The 19550-nt window shown below is 35.4% G+C and overlaps 1 protein-coding gene across 1 annotated transcript in view; it reads left to right on the top strand.

Moving 5' to 3' along the window:
* The window catches only part of LOC140328433 (uncharacterized), a 105546-nt gene that overhangs the window by 67371 nt on the left and 18625 nt on the right, over window positions 1–19550 (top strand). The window contains exons 4-5 of the mRNA XM_072408022.1: window positions 2295–2500; window positions 7328–7398. Of these exons, the coding sequence (XP_072264123.1) occupies window positions 2295–2500; window positions 7328–7398 (277 nt within the window). The remainder of the gene's footprint in view (window positions 1–2294; window positions 2501–7327; window positions 7399–19550) is intronic.

Here is a 19550-nt window from a genome sequence, read left to right as displayed (position 1 = left end):
GAGGGGTGCTGAGAAGTTCCTGGCTTTGCCCAGAAAGAAGAGTGCCAGAGTTATGAAATACCACATTTATTCAACATATTCCCCCCAGAAAACTGAAGCACTTGGTACAGTGTAGTTGCAGCTTTTCTAGACTGTTTAAAAAAAAGTCCTTTGTGGCCCAACTGGTTTGTGGCCCAATCCGGTTGGGCCGCAAACCAGCTCTCAGCAGCAGCTTTGATGTCAGAAATGTACTCAAAACGTTGCCCCTTCAGGTGTTTCTTCAAATTCAGGAACAGATAATAGTCCAAAGGGGACAGGTCAGGTGAGTAGGGGGGATGGTGAACCAATTGGAAACCCAGGGTGTTCAATTTGTCAGCCACAACATTGGACGTGTGCGCAGGTGCCATGTCATGCAAAAAAAGGATCCCTTTGCTCAACTTCCCATGGAAGTTGGTCTTAATTGCCTCCTTCAACTGGTCAAGGAGGTTAGCATAATACTGTCTGGTGATATTAGGGCCCTGAGGTAGGTAGTCCACCAACAGAATACTGTTTTTGTTCCAGAAAACAGACGCCATTACTTTTTTGGATGATTTCTTGGTTCGGAACTTTTTTGGCCAATTTTTTTTATCCATGAATTAACAGATGGTTGGTACCCCTACCAGGAACCCCAATGTAATATGGCCTATTTAGCTACAAAAATGCTACTTCATTAATGGCATTTACCTAAATCCTGAGTAAGATCTGTATATGTTCAAACAATACTCAGTACCTGAAATATAAGAATATAAAGACTGTACATGGGAAATTCTGCAGACATAGATCTGTGCACATGTAGATCAGTGGCTTTTATTGCTTAGTTTGACATATAACATAGTTAGACAGAGAGACAGACAGACAGACAGATAGACAGATAGACAGACAGACAGACAGACAGACAGACAGATAGATAGATAGATAGATAGATAGACAGACAGACAGACAGACAGACAGACAGATAGACAGATAGATAGACAGATAGATAGATAGATGATAGAGAGAGAGATAGACAGATAGATAGATAGATAGATAGATAGATAGATAGATAGATAGATAGCTCCTACTTGGTTTTCATTGCTGATGTTAAAGCACATGTGCATTCAATTTCTAGATGAAAGTTGTTTAGATTTGGATGTTAAATTTGATATAATCTACAATATGTGCAGGTTAACTTCCCCACATATCTAGTGTTCCTGTCTAAGTAGCATTGCCTATAGGAAGATGAGCCTTGATACCATTCCTGGTCTGGCTCTCAGCTCTAACTGGTTCATTTCCAGGTACTAGCAGGAATGTAAATATGGAATGAATCAACTTTTTCCACATTTTCTTTAGCAGTCCTTTTTTATGAAGAACAGATTTTCCACAGAGGAAATTAAAAAGTACATAAAACTGGGAAACTGTGGTGTTGTTGAGAACAGCGTCGGCTTTCAACGTCATTTTATAACTAGTGGCATATATACAAATGGCATTAATAGAGACTACAAAGTTTGTTTCAATTAGCTCAGATTTTCTTACAGAAGATGAATTATCACCATTTGCCTAGAATAACATTTTTTTTGCAATGCAATGTTTATTGTTATTGGTAAGCCTTCAAATAGAAGTTACAACTCTATTTTTCAATGCATGATTCATATGCTGGCTTTTCTGTGTTAATTGGCTGAATTTAAAAGGTCATTTATAATTTTCAACCATTTCCCAAACTTTGAGAACATTTTTTTAGCTGTATTTTACATCAGACTATATTGTTTTTTTTATTTATTTTTTCTTTGTTGGTTTCTTCATCTCTTTATATCAGTGCTGTTCCTATGATTTTTTTTCTGCACATGTTTTGTGTAACTGTTTAGATGACATTCTTTGTAAGAAATATCTAAAATAGATTTTGTTTTGCTTTTGCTTTGCTCTTTCAAAATAATGGTCTGTAAATGTAAGAATGGGTTTAATGAAATTGATATGGACAGCAAAAAAAAAAACCTGATCTTTACACTGAGATATCTGGATTACCATCTGAATACAATCCTCATGTAAAACAGATGCTATAAGTTTGTGTTTAGAATAACATGACTTTATTGCTTGTGCGAGTACATCTTTGAGTTAGCCTTTGGCTATATTTGGTTTCTCCCATAGCCTGTGAGCTGGACACCTTACTTTTGTATCTAAATGTATATTTTTACCACTGTAACACCAGGAATATAAATCTTTTATTGCTCATACTTTTCAAAAAATTGTTAAAATAGCAAAGAGCTAGGGAGATTCACGTGTTCCTTCTATAACTCCCACAGGATGAGCAGCTTTCAGGTCAGTCCTCATTTTACAGCCCGAAGGCATCCAAACCATGGAGAGTGGAACAGCTATTCTGCAGGCAAGCACAGTCTCACAGATACCTGATGGCCACTATGTCTGAGTCATCCTTAAGTGACCCCTCTATCGATCTGAAACCACAAGTTACTACTTACACTATCCTGCTCGGCAGGCCAACAAAATCAAGGTACATCAAAAACCATAAGCAATGCTGATAAGTTAATAAGTTCATTAGGTGTGGTGTTATTCATATTTAGTTAAAAAGAAAGGTTTGAGTTATTACAGCATGAAAAATAGGAACAATGTAAAAGGGTCTATTTAAAGTCAACTAACAATAAGAGTGCCCTATTATAAAGTTTTTTATATAGTGCCAACATATAATGCAGTGATTTATGGTCCATAGTCATATAACTAACTGAGGTTCTCACAGTTTATTGTTCCTACCATATCATAAATCCCTAACATTGGGCCTGATTTATTAAAGCTCTCCAAGGCTGGAGAGGATACACTTTTGTCAGTGAAGCTGGGTGATCCAGCAAACCTTGAATGGATGTGGTCCAGGATTTAAAACATTTGCTAACAAATAGGAAATTACTATTCCAGGAAATTCATTCCAGGTTTGCTGGATCACCCAGCTTCACTGATAGAAGTGAATCCTCTCCAGCCTTGGAGAGCTTTTATAAATCATCCCAATTGTCTCCACTTTAGACCACATTAGGGGGGAACCATTAAACCTACAAATATGTTTTTGGTATGTGAAAGGAAAACAATTCAAACACAGGGGGAACATACAAACTCCTGGGACCCTAGTTCTACAAGGCAAGAGTTCTAGCCACTGAGACATTTTGCCATGCAAGATTTATTCATAAAAGAGCTAATGGCTGAGCCATATGTTCCACATGCTCTTTGTGCAGGACACCTTGCTGTAATAAAAAATCAACTGGCAATAGATAGACAATAAAAGTTCACCAGGAGGGTTTAGAATTCATATTTAGTATTTAATTAAACACGGGAATACATGATGTGATTTTTTTCTGGTAACGTAAGTAAAACATCAGTGACAGCAACAACTATAGCAGATACTACCTTTGTAATTCTGGTCCTATTTCTTCTGCATTTGTGTGCTCTCTGTACACAGATGTACTGCATACTGCCTACAAGTGATTAAATCCACAAGAGGTTCTAAACAGAGACAAACAGTAGATTGTCAGATCTCTTCTTTTTTGCCTTTGGTTTCAGGACAGCTGGGGCTTTGTTAAATCTACAAGACACTTGCTGTCATTTCTTATTAATATGAATAGTTAAGAATAAATATTTAAAAATAAATTACTCCTCCACCCTTCTAATCCAGCATGTTTTTTTCCCTTTCTTTGTGAGGGAATATTAGAAATAATTATTAGCAGGCTTATGATACTGTGCTGCAGATAAACATGCTTCTTATTATTATTATTGTTAATATTATTAATAATAATAATAATAATAATCAGTATTTATATAGCACCAACATATTTCACAGTGCTGTACATTAAATAGAGTAGTAAATGACAGACAGATACAAACAATGACACAGGAGGAGGAGAGAACCCCGCCCAGAATAATTTAAAATCTAAGTGCTTAGTATCCTATTGTCCAGTTGTGTGGTGGTCCTGCAGTCTCCACTTGTAGATTCTTGTAGTCCCCACCGTTGGACAACTAGTAGTAATTCTCCACATCACACAGGTAGTGGCATTGACAAACAAAAAAGTACTTGCTGTTACATGACTGAGGCTTGCCTTTAGGTGATTGCATAAAACATGAAGATTAGGCTGTTTTCTGTTTTTTAATGTTATAAGGAAAAGGGAATTTACCATTTGCTCAGAGATCAGCTTTAACAAAGCAGTATTCCTTCTTCTTGGAGTCTTAATGGGGGGTCCAAAAATCAGCATGCAATATAAATGTCACGCACAAAAAAACAATAATTTCTTGTTGAAAAAAAACATTAAAATGTATACAAACCATTTTAGTTTTAGATAGAGTATGGCTATATTATAATTTTGGAGTATTAGCTAAAACCATCAAAGTTTTCCTATCTGTGTCCCATTATAATGATTTCACTTTCACTTCCCATTCCACAGACCAAACAGAATGTAACAGAATGTCTGAAAAGAAAGTGAATATAGGTTTCCTTATTAGAAGGCTTTCCCTCACCTCCTGTCACTGTAACAACATTAATTTCTGTACCGGAGACCAATAGAATAATAAATCTCTTCATTAGGGACACAGAAAGCAAGCAAAAACTTAGCAATGCTTGTAAGCTGCCACATTCATCCAAAAACCAAAAACAAAAAGTTTTGAGTTTACATACATTTCAAAAAAAAATAAATGACAGGTAAACATTAATTTTAAAAGAATTGTCAGAAGAAGATGTTTACGAATGGCCATATGCTTGTTCGTGAACCTTTATCTCATATAACATACAGCCAAAGTTTAAAAAAGCTAAAATGATAGCAACTCATTCACAATAAATTAAGACAAATGTTAAATGTATATCTCTTTTAAGATGTCATGTGTTTTTACTCTTTTCTTGCAACAAAAAAAATAAAATATAAACTTTTATGAAGCTTCCATAACTTAATCGGGTTTTCAAACGAAGCTATGTCATCTGATTTTAATGCATATGTAAAGCAATCTATATCATCAATAGCAGATGTAGACAGGGAACTACGTGATTACTTTTCTACCCAACTAGCAATCAACGTGATGAAGCTACTTTATTATTGGAAACCTTTTAAGACCATGACAGAGTTTTAGAGGGTTTTTTTATTTTAAGGAGATGGACGTTTTCCAAGAGGGAACCCAAACCATACTCTTCCAGATGAACGAGAGACATGAAAGTTTGTCATTACATTTCCCTTTGTTCTCTATTTTATGGCCATGCCACCCAGTAAAGTTGTCCTAAATAGCCTGAACCGACATAAACTTCAAGAGAAAAAAAAGAAAATGTTATGAAGAAAAAAAATTCTTTAATGGAAAATTCTCAAGCTTCAGAAGTTTTTGTGATTGACAATTTTAGTATTCTCTTCAATGCAACTCAGATATTCTGAAAACCTAAATGTTTGATGGAAAACACAAAGCGCGCATAGTAATTCTGATCACACTGGGAGGAGGGGATTTATATAACATCAATTTTTGTATCTGTAATCTTTTAAGGGTGCTTCTTGCTAGTTCTGTGTTACTTTTGAGGATTGCTGTTACTTAACTCTTTAAAGAGTAGAGCTACATGATGTTGCTGACCACGCAGAAATATTTTACACTTTGGTATGCTTGTATGAGTCTTTTTTGTAAAAACAATTTTATTCACACATTTATTTTAAAATGAATGTCTTAACAATGCATGCAAAGAATAAATTATTTTTGCGGTTTGAAATAATTTACGGTCAGTCCCTTGTATATTTAATTTTAGATTGGAGATATAAATATATTTGGGCTTATAAATTTACTTTACAAAAATGTGCAATATATTTCAGAGAAACCATATCACCTGGCCTGTTTTCATAAATGGTCCTAAGTATAACATCAATTAAATAATAAAAATACTACTTCTATTATTAATGATATTTATTTGATATTTAAAGTTTTATAAGGACCACATATGATTTTGATTTCATACAGGCACACCATCATCAGGTGTAAAACTTTATCAATGTGTTGTTTACATACACCTGTACATTTGCAGCAGGAGTGTGATATCAGCCTGTTCAGTTACCTACTTAAAGGTCACAAAATGAAACATCAAAAATATTGGATTAAAATATCATAAATTTCAGCTAGCCTGTGTTTAGCTACCTAAAAATGACCAGCTGTGTCTTTGTATCTTTTTTTAAAGCTAATTATTTTTATTGCGATTGTTTCAAAAAATAAATGTAAGTAGATTTGATAACAGAAATTAAACAAAAATGTGTAAGTTTAATCTATTGTGTAGTTTATAGCTATCTAAATATTTTATTGTTTAATTGAGGAAAACTGTGAAAACAAATTCTGCAGTGCTTTACAAAGTACACATATAATTAATCAGTTACTGGCCCATAGAGGCATACAGTACAATGGTATTACCACAAACACACAAGTCGATTGGACATACGTGGGCAGGAATTAACCAATTACATGTGTTTCTTAAAACTGTAGTAAGCAAATTACATGCTATTATTGTTCAAGTAAATTGGACCCAAGCCTTTGGTACCAGAAGGCAAGAGTAGGGACGAACAGCTATGATTAAATTCTTCTTTTTAACATGGAGTATGTTTATATGAAATAACACTATACCTAAATGCACTGTATTAAAAAAATAGCACCAAGCATGCATACACGTTTTTTACAAAAGGCCAGGCTGTATTGAGGAAATATCCAGAATGTCATTTGTGTGCCCTTCCCCCAACTGTCACTCTGATCCATTGGTTTCAGAACCTTTTAAGGCACTTGCTTGGAACAAAAGTCCTAACTTTACTCTGATTTTCCTGGTCTACATGCTTTTTCTAATGAGAGTCAGAAAATATAAACATCAACTGATACCTACAATGATCAAAATTAGGCCAGTAATGACAAGTTGCATAAAAATGCCAAACAGAATTACTGTGAGGTCTCATACAGAACACAGATTATCCATGGAACAATAATGCCATTGGGAATACAGATAGATAGCTGTGAATATATACAGAATGTACTGTTTAATATATAGATAAAAACATTGTCACTGTGGAAAGATCTCCCTCATAAGGCCGTGGAGATATTTCTGAAACTAGGAAGAAGTTTTTCTCTGACTTATTTTCAGCGGAGTAGCCCTTTGATATGCTTTACATACAACACATGAGCTGTGGTCAATATCTCATCTGATGTACGTTATCTATATAAAGTGAGATACAAGTTATGTCTGTGTATTTGCAGTTCAAGCATCACTCTATCACTAGCTTTGATTATTTTATCCACAAATTCAAGATTATGTTAAGTCTTTATCGTTTCATCTTGTTTTCATTTCCAGTCTTTTACGGTCTGCACATCAATCTGCATGTATAAGTAGAAGCATTCCAGTAGAGCACAGACTACGAAAAAGTGAGTGAATTCCTAGGAATTTGCATTTGTGTACGTTCCATGTCACTCCGAGTGAAATCAAGCTTCTCTACTCTCTTTAATGTCATTAGACTTGCATTTACACAACAGCTCTCTGCTACATCTCTTTTATCACACTTCACATTAACCTGTGCATTTTGTTGATGCAGGCATCTGAAAATAGTTATCATTTGTTCTTTCAGGATAATTTTGTCTATTCTTTTTTCTCCTTTTAACATCAAAGGCTGCCTGTACATGATATAAATTGATTTATTGTTTGCATGAAAATATCATCCCTGTATGAGATTCTGTACAGCAAAGTGTGTACACCAAATATTATGTTACTCATGTATCCATTGCAAGACAGAATGAATGAAAGTGCAACAATTTTAAATGGTAATTGTATTTATTACTATGCCTCCTTTAACACTGTAAATGTCAGCGACATACGCTTTTATAACAGTATAATGACCCAGTGACAGAATGTAAAGAATTGAGTGTATCAGTGGCATATCCTATGGAAAGGTTAATGTATCCCTTGTTACCATAATAGAGTTGCTAGAGCAGAGCATACTGGTAATCTAATGTAAGGCTTGCTGATAAACAGTCCTTGGTATAACACTTGTTGCTTTTATACATTGATATATTTTGTGAATCATCCTTTGCAGGGTGCCTTCCTAAGTCAATAACTGAAAACATAAGTCAGATATTTTCCAACCAATATTATAATAAAAAGACCCATAACTTTTTATTGAAGTGTACAGTGTAACAGAGCCCATAACCAGACAAGGTTTATAAATGGCTTTAGAACCCAGGATTATCTGTTATAGTGACTTAGTGGTTATGTTTATGACTTTGCAGTTGGAGCCAACTCTCAACAGGGATACTCTCTGAATATAGTTTGTATATATGTGTATGAGTGTTTACAGTTGAGCATGTAATCCAACCGACATACATTGGTTGATTGGTTGCCAGCCACATTGGCCTTTATATGCGTATGGGTTTATTTGACCACAGTGGGGCCATTACACTTTAATCCATTTTAGAAGATTGTCTAATTTAAATGGTTGAATGTGTTTTTAAACTCTGAACCCAACACTATAAAAACACTGTATGTTAAAACTATAGCTTGAAAAAGATCTTCTAGCATGCCAACAATGCTCTAAATTACCATGGACCAAGGTAATGCCAAGAATAAAGTAAATGAAGGGACCATATGATGCCAACATGTACTTATGCATAGGGCATCAACTTCTGTCAGTAGGAAAGATTAGGCCCTGCACCTCCCATCACAAAGACCAACCCCCTGCAGATTGAAACATCATTAAAGAAGAGGGGCTCAATCTTGGACTTCTCATTTACAGCAAAGGCAAACCATGCAAAGTTAGTATGAAGACTAATACAAATACATCACAAGATTCCTAAACCATAGCACTTCTGTTATATTAGAAATGCTTTTTGAAATGTCAGAAAATTTTCAGGGCCAAGTATGAAAGGAAAATGGGTATGGCTAATAACTACAAATAGCAAATAAAATTATCTTACTGGTCCATACAGGATATTATTTCACTGGTGTCACTGATGTTCTTTCAACAACAATCATAGATATTCTGCAGACGTGGAATTGCTCTGAAGTACTATAGTTCTTGGAATCATAAAACTACTGTTTTACAGTCATATGACCATATAAAGCTAACTAATCATCATTGCTTTATTCTCTTTATTTTTCCTATTGAGAAAAAGAGACTTCTGTACCACAGATGGTTCGACCGCAATTAGAGATTGTCCACAAGACAGGACTACAGAACCCTTGAGATGAACATGGTTATATGCAAATCAAGTTTAGGATGATCTAATATCAGTGCAATATTTGTTGCATTGTGTTCATATATTTGCTTTGATGATATAATACATGTGTAGCATCTCTTGTACATCTTATTTAAGTATTACTAATTAGTGGTGATAACTTTATTGTTTTTTTCTGACTTGCAGAACTGAAGGTAATAGGGAGACAGAAATCACATACAAAAGCTTTCACCATCCACTAGTAGGGTTCTTACCATTGGCCCAAGGTTTAAGGTTTTCATTGTAGTCACATTTACATGTGAAACATGGACTTTGCCATTCCAACAAATTAATTGTTGACTACCTAGCAATTTACCAGTGAACTGTTTCCAGAACAACATATATACAACGTTTCTGTCTGTCATTTGCAACCCCTATTTATTGTACAGTGCTGTGAAATATGTTATCGCTATAAAAATACTGTTTATTAATAATACCAATAATATATATTAACCTTCAATCCTGTATATGCATCAATAATAATAATTACAATAATGATACATTATTATGATGACAGTATGAGAAAGATGTATGGAACTTGGAAAAAAATAATTTCTAGAGGGATTTGTGTGTCTTTAGAGCAACTGCTCTTCCTGATTTGCTGAAATTAAGGTCTATATGACATGCCTGTCATTTCTGAAATGACTTCTTGTTTTTTTAGCATCAATCTCTGACACACAAGCTTCAATAACTTTTCTACCGTGTTTCCCCGAAAAAAAGACAGGGTCTTATATTTATTTTACCTCAGAAAATCGCATTAGGGCTTATTTTCAGGGGATGTCTTATTTTTATCATGTACAAAAATTCTGTTTTTATTCACGTACAAAAATCTGTTTTTATTCATGTACAAAAAATATATATAATGGTTATATATACCATTATGTATATACATTGTGACAGAATGTCACAAAGAATGTCAGGGAAAGTGTTAAAACAGCTCAAGGGAATAGAGAGTACATAGGTCTGTGTAAATTTCTAGAAAGAAACCTGGTCCTTTAGGGCCCTGGAGCCGGCCAAGGGAGTGAAAGGATGGGTTTCCTTGGCCCAACCCAATCCTGACTGGGTTAATATGCACCTGATATGCAAGGTGAGGAGGAAGTCTGAATTTTCCAATCCAATGCGTTCTGTCTGAAAATGGAAGAGGTGCTGAAGCAGCTATTGATTGCTAATGCTGCCCAGCAGCAAGCCAATGCTGCTCAAAGAGAAAGTTAAATGCACATACTATAAAAGCCTACTGAGAATGTAGCCAAAGTTCACTGTCCCTATTGTGATACAGTTATGGCAAGAAAAAGTGATCTAGGGGTTCACTTAAGCAATCAGCGTCCTTCTACCGAACAAGGAAAAAAGTGCCACTCCTGTGATATTGTCTTCAATGACTGTTATGGCCTTATTCAACATCAGAAGTCTCACAAAAATTAAAAGCGATTTAAATGTGATTGAGGTGTGGCAGAGAAAAATGTGAAGACCATCACCACAGTGGCTGTTACTGGTGCCCTGCCCATAATACAGAAACTGGAACCTCAGCTTTCTGTAGCAAACAACATTGCTGGCATTGGACTGGATAAGATTGAAGAAAGGCTGTCCATTTTGTATCAGCCAAGTGACAAGATTGTAACTGATGCCTCAGAGGCTGTCGTTGGTGCTAAAGATGCAGTGATTCAAAGGATAACTATCTTTTCTAGTACCTAAATATAATTACTAGTGGATCCTAACTATTTATATTCATTTACTATTTCTACCCCCACCCCCAACCCCACCTGGAACAAATACACAAAAACACTAGGATTCCTGCCTCTCAAACTCAAATGTGATTTTTTTTAGTGTTTGTGATATTTTTTTGGGACCAGTTGACTAAATGTTGACAAATTCTTCCTGTTCTAGGACCCTAGCACACATGTGGGCACTAATGTTATAATTGTCTTGAAATACTGAATCAATGGGAGCATTTTATGTATACTAGTGGCCCTCTAGGTTTGGTAGATATATTTGAGTGTGTATTTAAAATATTTTTGTACTAGGCTTCAATTGGCCCAACTGTCAAATGTTGTCCTGATGGAGAAAGCAAAATGAATGAATTAATGAATGATGCACTGTTACAGCTTGGAATTTTTTTGGGGGACAAAAAGCTTATCCTGCCATGACGGAATGCAAGGCATCTGTCGGCTTGAAGCGCCCCGTTCGACTTCTGAAGAGTGCTTGGCAGGCGCAGGGAACATGCACCTGGCATCCAATTTTAATAGCCATCTGTGCAGAGCCTATAACACTGACGGGTACAATGTGCTCAATCTATCTATCTGTATACATACACAGGCTATATGAAAAATGCAACAACTCAGCTCTGCTGATCACAATACAGCATGCCCCTGCCTGTAGCATGTGGACATAATTATAATGCAGCTCACGGACTGGTTAGTTCGTTTTAAACCTGAAGTTCCTTGAAGTTTTCATGATTTACATATAATGATAATCATTAAAATAATGCTTCAGAGTAAGCAATGCATACACGTGCCCAACTTATTTTCCAAAGCAGAGAAGATCCAACACATCACCCGTGTTTGCATGGTTTTTGTTGCAATTGGCTTCCTACTAATATTTGTGTGTTTTGTAAATTCTATTAGCAGTTGTAAGGCTGTCACATAGCACCCTTGGGAACTAGTGCCCTCATGAAGCACAATTACAATGAGAATATCTCATTATCTCATTGGCTTTAGCTTACTGTTCTGTTACCATGGTATCAAATACACAGAGGAGTCTGAAAGTAAGAGCTCCGCTAACAAAGAACATATCCTTGTTCAATGACATCAGATCATGTTAGACAGGATAGACTTAATTAAATACCCCCTGAAGTAGGACAAAAAAATTATAAAAGTCATATGTAGTTTTGGCTCACAACAGAATTGAGCATTGTTTAGTAGAGCCATTTAAATCACTGCGTTTTGTTACACAACATGGTTATGGGTGAAGCAGAAATGATTGTAATTGAATTATATCATTTTACATAAATATATTCTCACAATCATGCATCTGTTTTGGGCTATTTTAAATGGAGAGTTTAACTTAAATTTAGATAAAATCATTTAAAACTTTTTTAACGTGTGCTGCTTGAAATATCACATGATAGTGACATCACACTGCCACGGCAATGGTTGTTGTAAAAAAAAACATTTTTGTATAGTGTAAGTTGTTATCGAAGTGTAATGGGTGTAAATCTTAAAATACATTCATACTGCAGATTGTTTGGCTTCCATATTATATTACCAGTACTGCTCAACTCCTGCTTAGTTAGCTTAAATCTGATTGGTTTTAATAAGCTAATATTTTGGATAAACATTTTTATTTCCTTTATTTATTTTTGGGATATCAATTCTCCTTAAATAAATCAAAGGCACAGACCCTGATTATATATTACTATGAAACAATTAGTTAACCAAAACGATGTGCAATTGTTGTATATGTGCCTTTACTTGCTTATCTGTTTTTTTGTGTATGTGTGTTTAGAGAGGGTTGCTAATGCGGACTTTTTTTGTAGGGAGTGGAGCGAATTATTTGGCTGCAGGTAACTATAGTTGGAGGAGTCAGCATTTTCTTGAGAACTTTACCTTTTAATAGAGCACCACAATTCAGATAAAAGATAAATGATTTTTGGAATAATAAAGAAGTCTTAATTTTATATAGGAATTCCTGCATTTGAGAACAAACCTTTTGTACATAATTGCATATACATACCAGTGTAACATTGAATGTAATGTGTTATTCCACACAAGATGTGGGTCCTCTACCCAAGAATTTGCTTTTTTTGAGACAGCTGTTTAGACTACCTGTATATATTAAATGTGTTGTTTTTTATTCTTTATAACACTTTTGTATTAATGTCCCCTTCTTTTTTACTTGTTCAACTTTCCTATGTAATACTCAAAATTCAATTTTGTAAAGTATTTTTTTTTTGTAAAGTAACGGATTGCTAGCTTAATTGTACTAGCTAAGACAATCTGCACACTCAGATTCCTTTTCAGGCATTTTTGCACAGCCATACTAAGAACATGGGCATACTTAAGGTAAATACTGTAGGTAAAGTTCCTTCCATAGAGATCAACATTGATGGTGGCTTCATTGTTGCTATCACTACTGTCCAGTTGCAAACAGCAATTTGCTTATGGACACAAGCAACAGACTATTATTCCCTTTATTATGGAATTTATTTTTTGCCTTGCTCCATGAACCCTTGTAGTTCAGTAGAAGTTTTGTTTTGTGACTCATTGCACATTTGTTTCGCCTACTGTTCACAACTTCCATGCAGATAAATGTCCAGAAAAAGAACACATTCAATTAAAAAATGTTGATAGAAAAAATAGAAGTAGAATTTTAAGATGGACACAAGTAAGAGTAGGCATGGGTCCAGCCGGGTTGTACAAAGCTACAAAGTCTGGAGAAGCCAACACAAAAATAGCAACATCCAGAAGAGATGCTATGATCATAACTGGATCAAAGCAAGAATTTATAGATCATACATAGACCAGGAGACGCCTTGCTAGGTATTGTCTCAATGCACCAAGCAAATGTGTGTTGGATGAAATGCTGTATTCTCAAAGCAGACATGGCATAGGTGGATGTTTATAAACATGTGTCTTGCTAAAACATAGCACCTTTGCAAAATGTAAGACTTCAACTGTGTATCAGGTAAGAGGAGCCACAATTTTGGTGCAATCAGGCTTCCATTGGTTTCTGTCAATCAGTTGTGAATATTTTTTTTTTTACTGTGGGATATTTTTGGGCTATGTATCTTTATTGTTTTTCTGGAATGTAAAGCCAGTGCACAAAGAGGTTTCAAAATAGTAATATAAAAATACAATTTTATCTTAATGAATGGAACTGAAATGAAACAGATAACAGAACCATTATAAAGAAATAAAAAAATAGTTATTTAATTTCATCATTACTAACCTTTCCCAGTGCACATCGTTTTCCTTGTTGCGTTACTGTATGCAAACTAAAATAATGCTTCGCAAATGCAAAGCATAATAATCAATACCTTGTAAAAGTGCTTAGTTAATGGAAGCATATAAACAAATTATATTTAAAAAAAATATTTTCTACTTGCCTGCTTGTAATATTTAAAATGGCTCCAGGATTCTCTTTAACTACTCGTGTCTGGTTCTAGAACTCTAACATTACAAATTCCAGAAATCACTTTGTTTTCCCTTGTGACTATCAGGTGACTTAATGTGACAATAATGACATCCCTAGTGGTGTTAATTGATTTTGTCCTAGTAGAGAGGATAATTTGGCGTCCTTGGTGCTTTTAGATCATGGGGACTGATTGTATGCCAAGGTAGTATTACTGTTAATGAACAGAAAACACACTGTCCTCTTTAAAAGACAGTATGCTAATTATAACAAACAGACTATGAAGAGCCATGGGTCATTTATTTTTTAAAGGAAGTAAACCCTATACTTCTTGCATAGGCCAGCTAATTGATTGTAGATTTGTAAATGTAATCATTAACTCAACGGAAACTGCTCATTAAGCTTTATTGAAAGTAAAAACCTAAGCTGTAGGTTAGAATTATGAACAGTGTGGATATTTTTCAGCTATTAAAATGAATATATATAATTAATTTAAAAATAAATTGGTATGCTCCCACGGTTTATGTATTATCCTTTTTGGGGTCTAATGTGCATAATTTCAATTCAATCAATGTATAATGTATGAATACCCATTTCTTCAGGTTGCTATATAATAAGGTACTGACAGGACCTTGATTAAAGCGGAGCTCAACCTCACTTACCTAGTTATCATCAGATCCCTTGATCCCACCGGAGATGTCTTTGATCGGGTCCTGCACCAACCGGCTATCCGTCTTCGCCCCAGCAGGGTGAAAATTTTAGTGATAGGTCGCTTTAAGAAATGTAGGACATGCCTATAACAACACCTAGATAAAACACTCCATGTACAACTGTTCAAACATTCTTACTGCTAAATTGAGCACATGCCAAATGTAATGTAATTGTTTTGCAACATCCCCCAAATCAAAAATTAAATCAACCCTTTAAGAATGTACAAACTCTAAATTTGCAAAAGGGCCAGGTTGCAATGGTCACACAACTGTGAACTTGTAAGTGTGACAAGATATTTAATAATACCAGAACAGTGCCATTCCCAAGACTGATTCACACTTCAGTGAGCAGTAGCACCTTTCTCAGCACTACAGCCTGTATAGTAGTTGTAGTGATCAATTGGGAAAACTCCTACAGATCCCTCTTGCATTCATGCAGTCCCAACAATAATTCCATTTCCCAGAGCTGTACCTGAAACTGCATTTTTTTCACCCCAACAATGAATTTTTCCAGCTAATAGCAGCAAAGCTCTGACTGAAAGTAGAACAGATAACACACTGAAATGGTGGTTGTTGCATGACTCTACTTTTCTAGGGTCTGAGTGGTAGCATATACCATGTGATACAGGTGTTCCATAGAAAGCTTGCCAGGCTTTCTGTCCTAAAATTGGTTTCCAGAGTCTAATTTGCTTCCCTGACTGAGTAACTGGTGCTTTAGGAAATTATGGAGGGACCCACACTGAAATCCAAATATCTGCATTATTTGGGCCTAAACAGAGTTAACCCAATTGTGCAATGATTGGGTCGATTTCATGATCAACCCAAACTTAATAATACTTGTAAATATATATGTACCATCCATTTTAAACACTGATGTGCTGTATTTAAGTGCCATGTCTTTTCAGATTAAGTACGCTGCCACAAAATGAATGGGTGAATAATTTAGTTTTAACATTATGGATACTACAGAAATTGATTTCTAAACAAAAATGACAACTATTGTTATAAATCTGTAAATATAAAGAAATTATATTAGACATTTTAAAAACTAAATTTAATCAGGTGGCCCATTCTGGGTACATAAAATAATAGCACCTAAATAGTTCAACCTTTATCTCGACTTCTTTAGATGCCCAGGTAGACAACATATTTTAAAAATGGTGAGACTTTCTTTTTAGTTGATTTACCTTATGAAGGCCAGGGACATATTTGTATTAGTGAGTGAATATCACATTCTGCTCTATGTTAAACTATATTGCACTATGCACTTTGCAAAGTCTGCTCAAGTCTGCCCATCCCAAAAAGCCACCAATGGTATGTAATCAACGCAGTGTCAAAAAGTTGCCTTTGCTCAATAGAGAACCTATTTTTTTTTCCTTCCTGTGTGAAGCCTCTTTACCTTAAAGTTTGTAAATCAATACTCAAAGTCAATTTCACTTTGGCAGGTAAAAATAAAGATTGGACTATAGAATGATGGTAATTTTCAATAGTGGTACTGAATTAAAGCTGTTTGGTAATGCCTTGTATCTCAGCACAAATACAATACAGATATAATCACCTGGGGGGACTTATGCACAATATTCTTTTTTCACAATAGGACAAAATAAGGAAACCATGAATATCATTATTGTCATCATTGGGATAATTTCTGCTCTTCGAGAAGGCAAATGGAATGAGCCAGGAACAATGGCAATCTTAGTAACTGCAGCTACCTCCTCCCAAAATAGGATTATAGGGCTGGCTTTCTTACAATGTAATTCTTAATTACAGACACTGTGCCTCACAGAGTTGCCCAGTTCCTGTGTTTCTTACTAATATGGCTCTCCTATTGAATTATTTATCTGAAGGGATTCCATATACTTGAAACCTGATACGACTTCCTAATATTGTGTGTCAGTTTTATATTGTGTCCAATTTCCTACGTACTTCATCTTCCTGTCTTGTTCCATTTCCTATTTGCTAACATACAGTAATATATAATAAATGCTTCTGTTTGTTTTACTTTAGCTGTGTGTTATAATTCACCATTAACAAGCAGCTACATAAGTGGGATAAAGGTCAGGAATCATTTTGTTATTTGAAGAAAAAACAAACTGACATTTTCCTTGGATAAACATGACTATTAGTGTTTGAGTCAAACTTCACTGTGCATTAAGTGAAGGAAATTCTATAAAGAGGGACAGATGTGTGCAAAAAAAAAAGCTGCAGATACCAAAGCTGCTTCCATCAACCTCAAAGGATTACCAGTCCCATTTGTAATTTTAGCAAAGTTGTAATGTCATAGCTAGTTGTGAAATCTGGCAAAGGTTAAGTGTTTCAACAGCATTTATTCTGTCTATCCCATTGCCTCTTTCCTGACGCATCTGTAAGGCATTGCCTGTTAAACAACATCAGTGTGTGCAAAGAAAATTTAAAAACCATGCAGAACAAAATGAACAAAAAAGGAGGGTGATTTTAACATCTGGTTGGGCAAAATGAATGCAAAATGCAGGTAATTATTAAAAAAAAAATACTGAAAAGCTTTTTACTTGTATGTGTAGGACCTATTAACAAAATGCATTAAAACAATGCATTAAAAAACATATTACTGCAAAAAAAGCAGTAAAATTGGCCTTGGTTATGCTGGATATGTTGTCCCCTAAGATCTATATTTATATCATGAAAAAAGTAGCAGAGATTTAAAATCAGGGTATCAGGGTTCTAATAGCAGAATAGGTTGGGTTTAGGGGTGCCTAATATGCAAGCCTTTAAAAAGCCGACGCATAGGAAACCTTTTAACAATACTCATGCTACCTACAATGAAACCATGCAGCTTGAAATGGGTTCATGAGCATAGCAGAAGAGATGATACATACAGAGTTAGCATATTTACAGCATTCACATTGCAAGTACTATTTGAATAAATTGTTTTTTTAAAGGCTGCTCTTCCAGTTCATTTAAGGTTGAAGCGAAATAAAAAGCATTACTGAAAAAAAAAATACCTTTACTTCTACAAAGTCCCCAATCTTTCCATACCTTGAATGGATTAGATACCGTGCCGTCCAGGATTGGCCAGAACACAAGCATCATGCGTGTTTTGCATAGGTATGTATCAGTGGTGGACATGGCCAACAATGGGCCCCTCTTAGCACCTCCCTTTGTCCTCCCTGGTTTGTAAGCTCTACGTGTTTTGTGTTTAATGTAGTAGGGCCACAACTGTGCGCAGTATAATGCATGCCATAGTGTATTTGTAAAAATTGTATGTGACACCAGATTGATCTGGACTTCACTTTCTTTTTTTTTTTTAAATCCTTAACCAATCCTTACATTATTAGCGATAATGAGAGATTCAGGGCTAACAGTTTTAAGATGCAACTTTCTGCAAAATCCCTGCAATAAGTTCAGATCATCGGAGAATATTTAATGTTGAACACTTTGGAAGTAGTGCCCCTACCATTTAAAAAATGAGCAGTGTTTCTTAAAATTTTTAACATGGGGGAACCCTTGAAAAAACTTTCATATCATAAGCAACTCTTGCTATAATTACATTATCTGCAGCTCTTGGTACATTAGTGTAGTGGTCAAAAGGAAAAACCCTTTTACATTGTGACCAATGGGAAGAACATCATCTTTATGGATAGCAAAACACATCATTGGTGTCAGTTAAACTAACCTGAGCGGCACAAACTGCTCATTGCTCAAGGATCCTGGTTAGGACACACTAAATTATTCTGTTCAAAATCCGTCCATCTATGTCTGACCTTTGACCATAGATCAGTGGTGTCTAAACTTTTTGCAAAGAGGGCCAGATTTGGTGAGGTGAAAATGTGTGGGGGCCGACCATTCAGCACGATCTCAGGGTTAGTGTGGGGTCGGGTCCGCACAGCACATGCCCACCAGGGTGACGGAAGAAATTGTCAGTACAGGCTCCGTGCAGGGCATGTTCTTGAAAATCAGAGTGAGCGTGGTCCGTGCGGCTCCCCCACAGCACACGCCCACTATGTTGATATAGGGTATTGGTAAATAGAATAAGACACTTCTATAGTTTCTGTCTTTCCTTGCAGTGCCCCCTCTATTCTCTATCATGGTTTTGTAGCCTTTACACTACTTAAAATAATTATTTTACTTCCTGTTGTGTTTCTAGGACAGTAAACAAAAATCTCTCCAACAGACAGCAATAAAACTGTGACAAAGATTCTAAACCTTTTTAAGGTTCTAAATCTCCTCTAACACAAAAATGAAACTCCAAGCTTGAGTTCTGCTTTAACGGCCAATTATATTCTATTATACTTAAACTCGTTCCTACCACAAAGACCTTTTCCTGCATATAGTAAAACAGCATGACCATGACATTAATTAAGTCATTTTGTCACTTTTATCAGTCTTCAGCTCTTCCAAAAAATGTCTAGTAGGAGGAATAAATTATACTGATTTGTTAATGAAACTCAGTGGTATTGTTTTTATATGGTAGTATTTAATTAAGCAGGCTACAGCAGC

Source organism: Pyxicephalus adspersus, chromosome 4 (assembly GCF_032062135.1).
Source record: "Pyxicephalus adspersus chromosome 4, UCB_Pads_2.0, whole genome shotgun sequence".
NCBI classification, from domain to species: domain Eukaryota; kingdom Metazoa; phylum Chordata; class Amphibia; order Anura; family Pyxicephalidae; genus Pyxicephalus; species Pyxicephalus adspersus.
The sequence above is the reverse complement of the archived record's forward strand: the minus strand, read 5'-3'. Positions and strand labels throughout refer to the sequence as shown.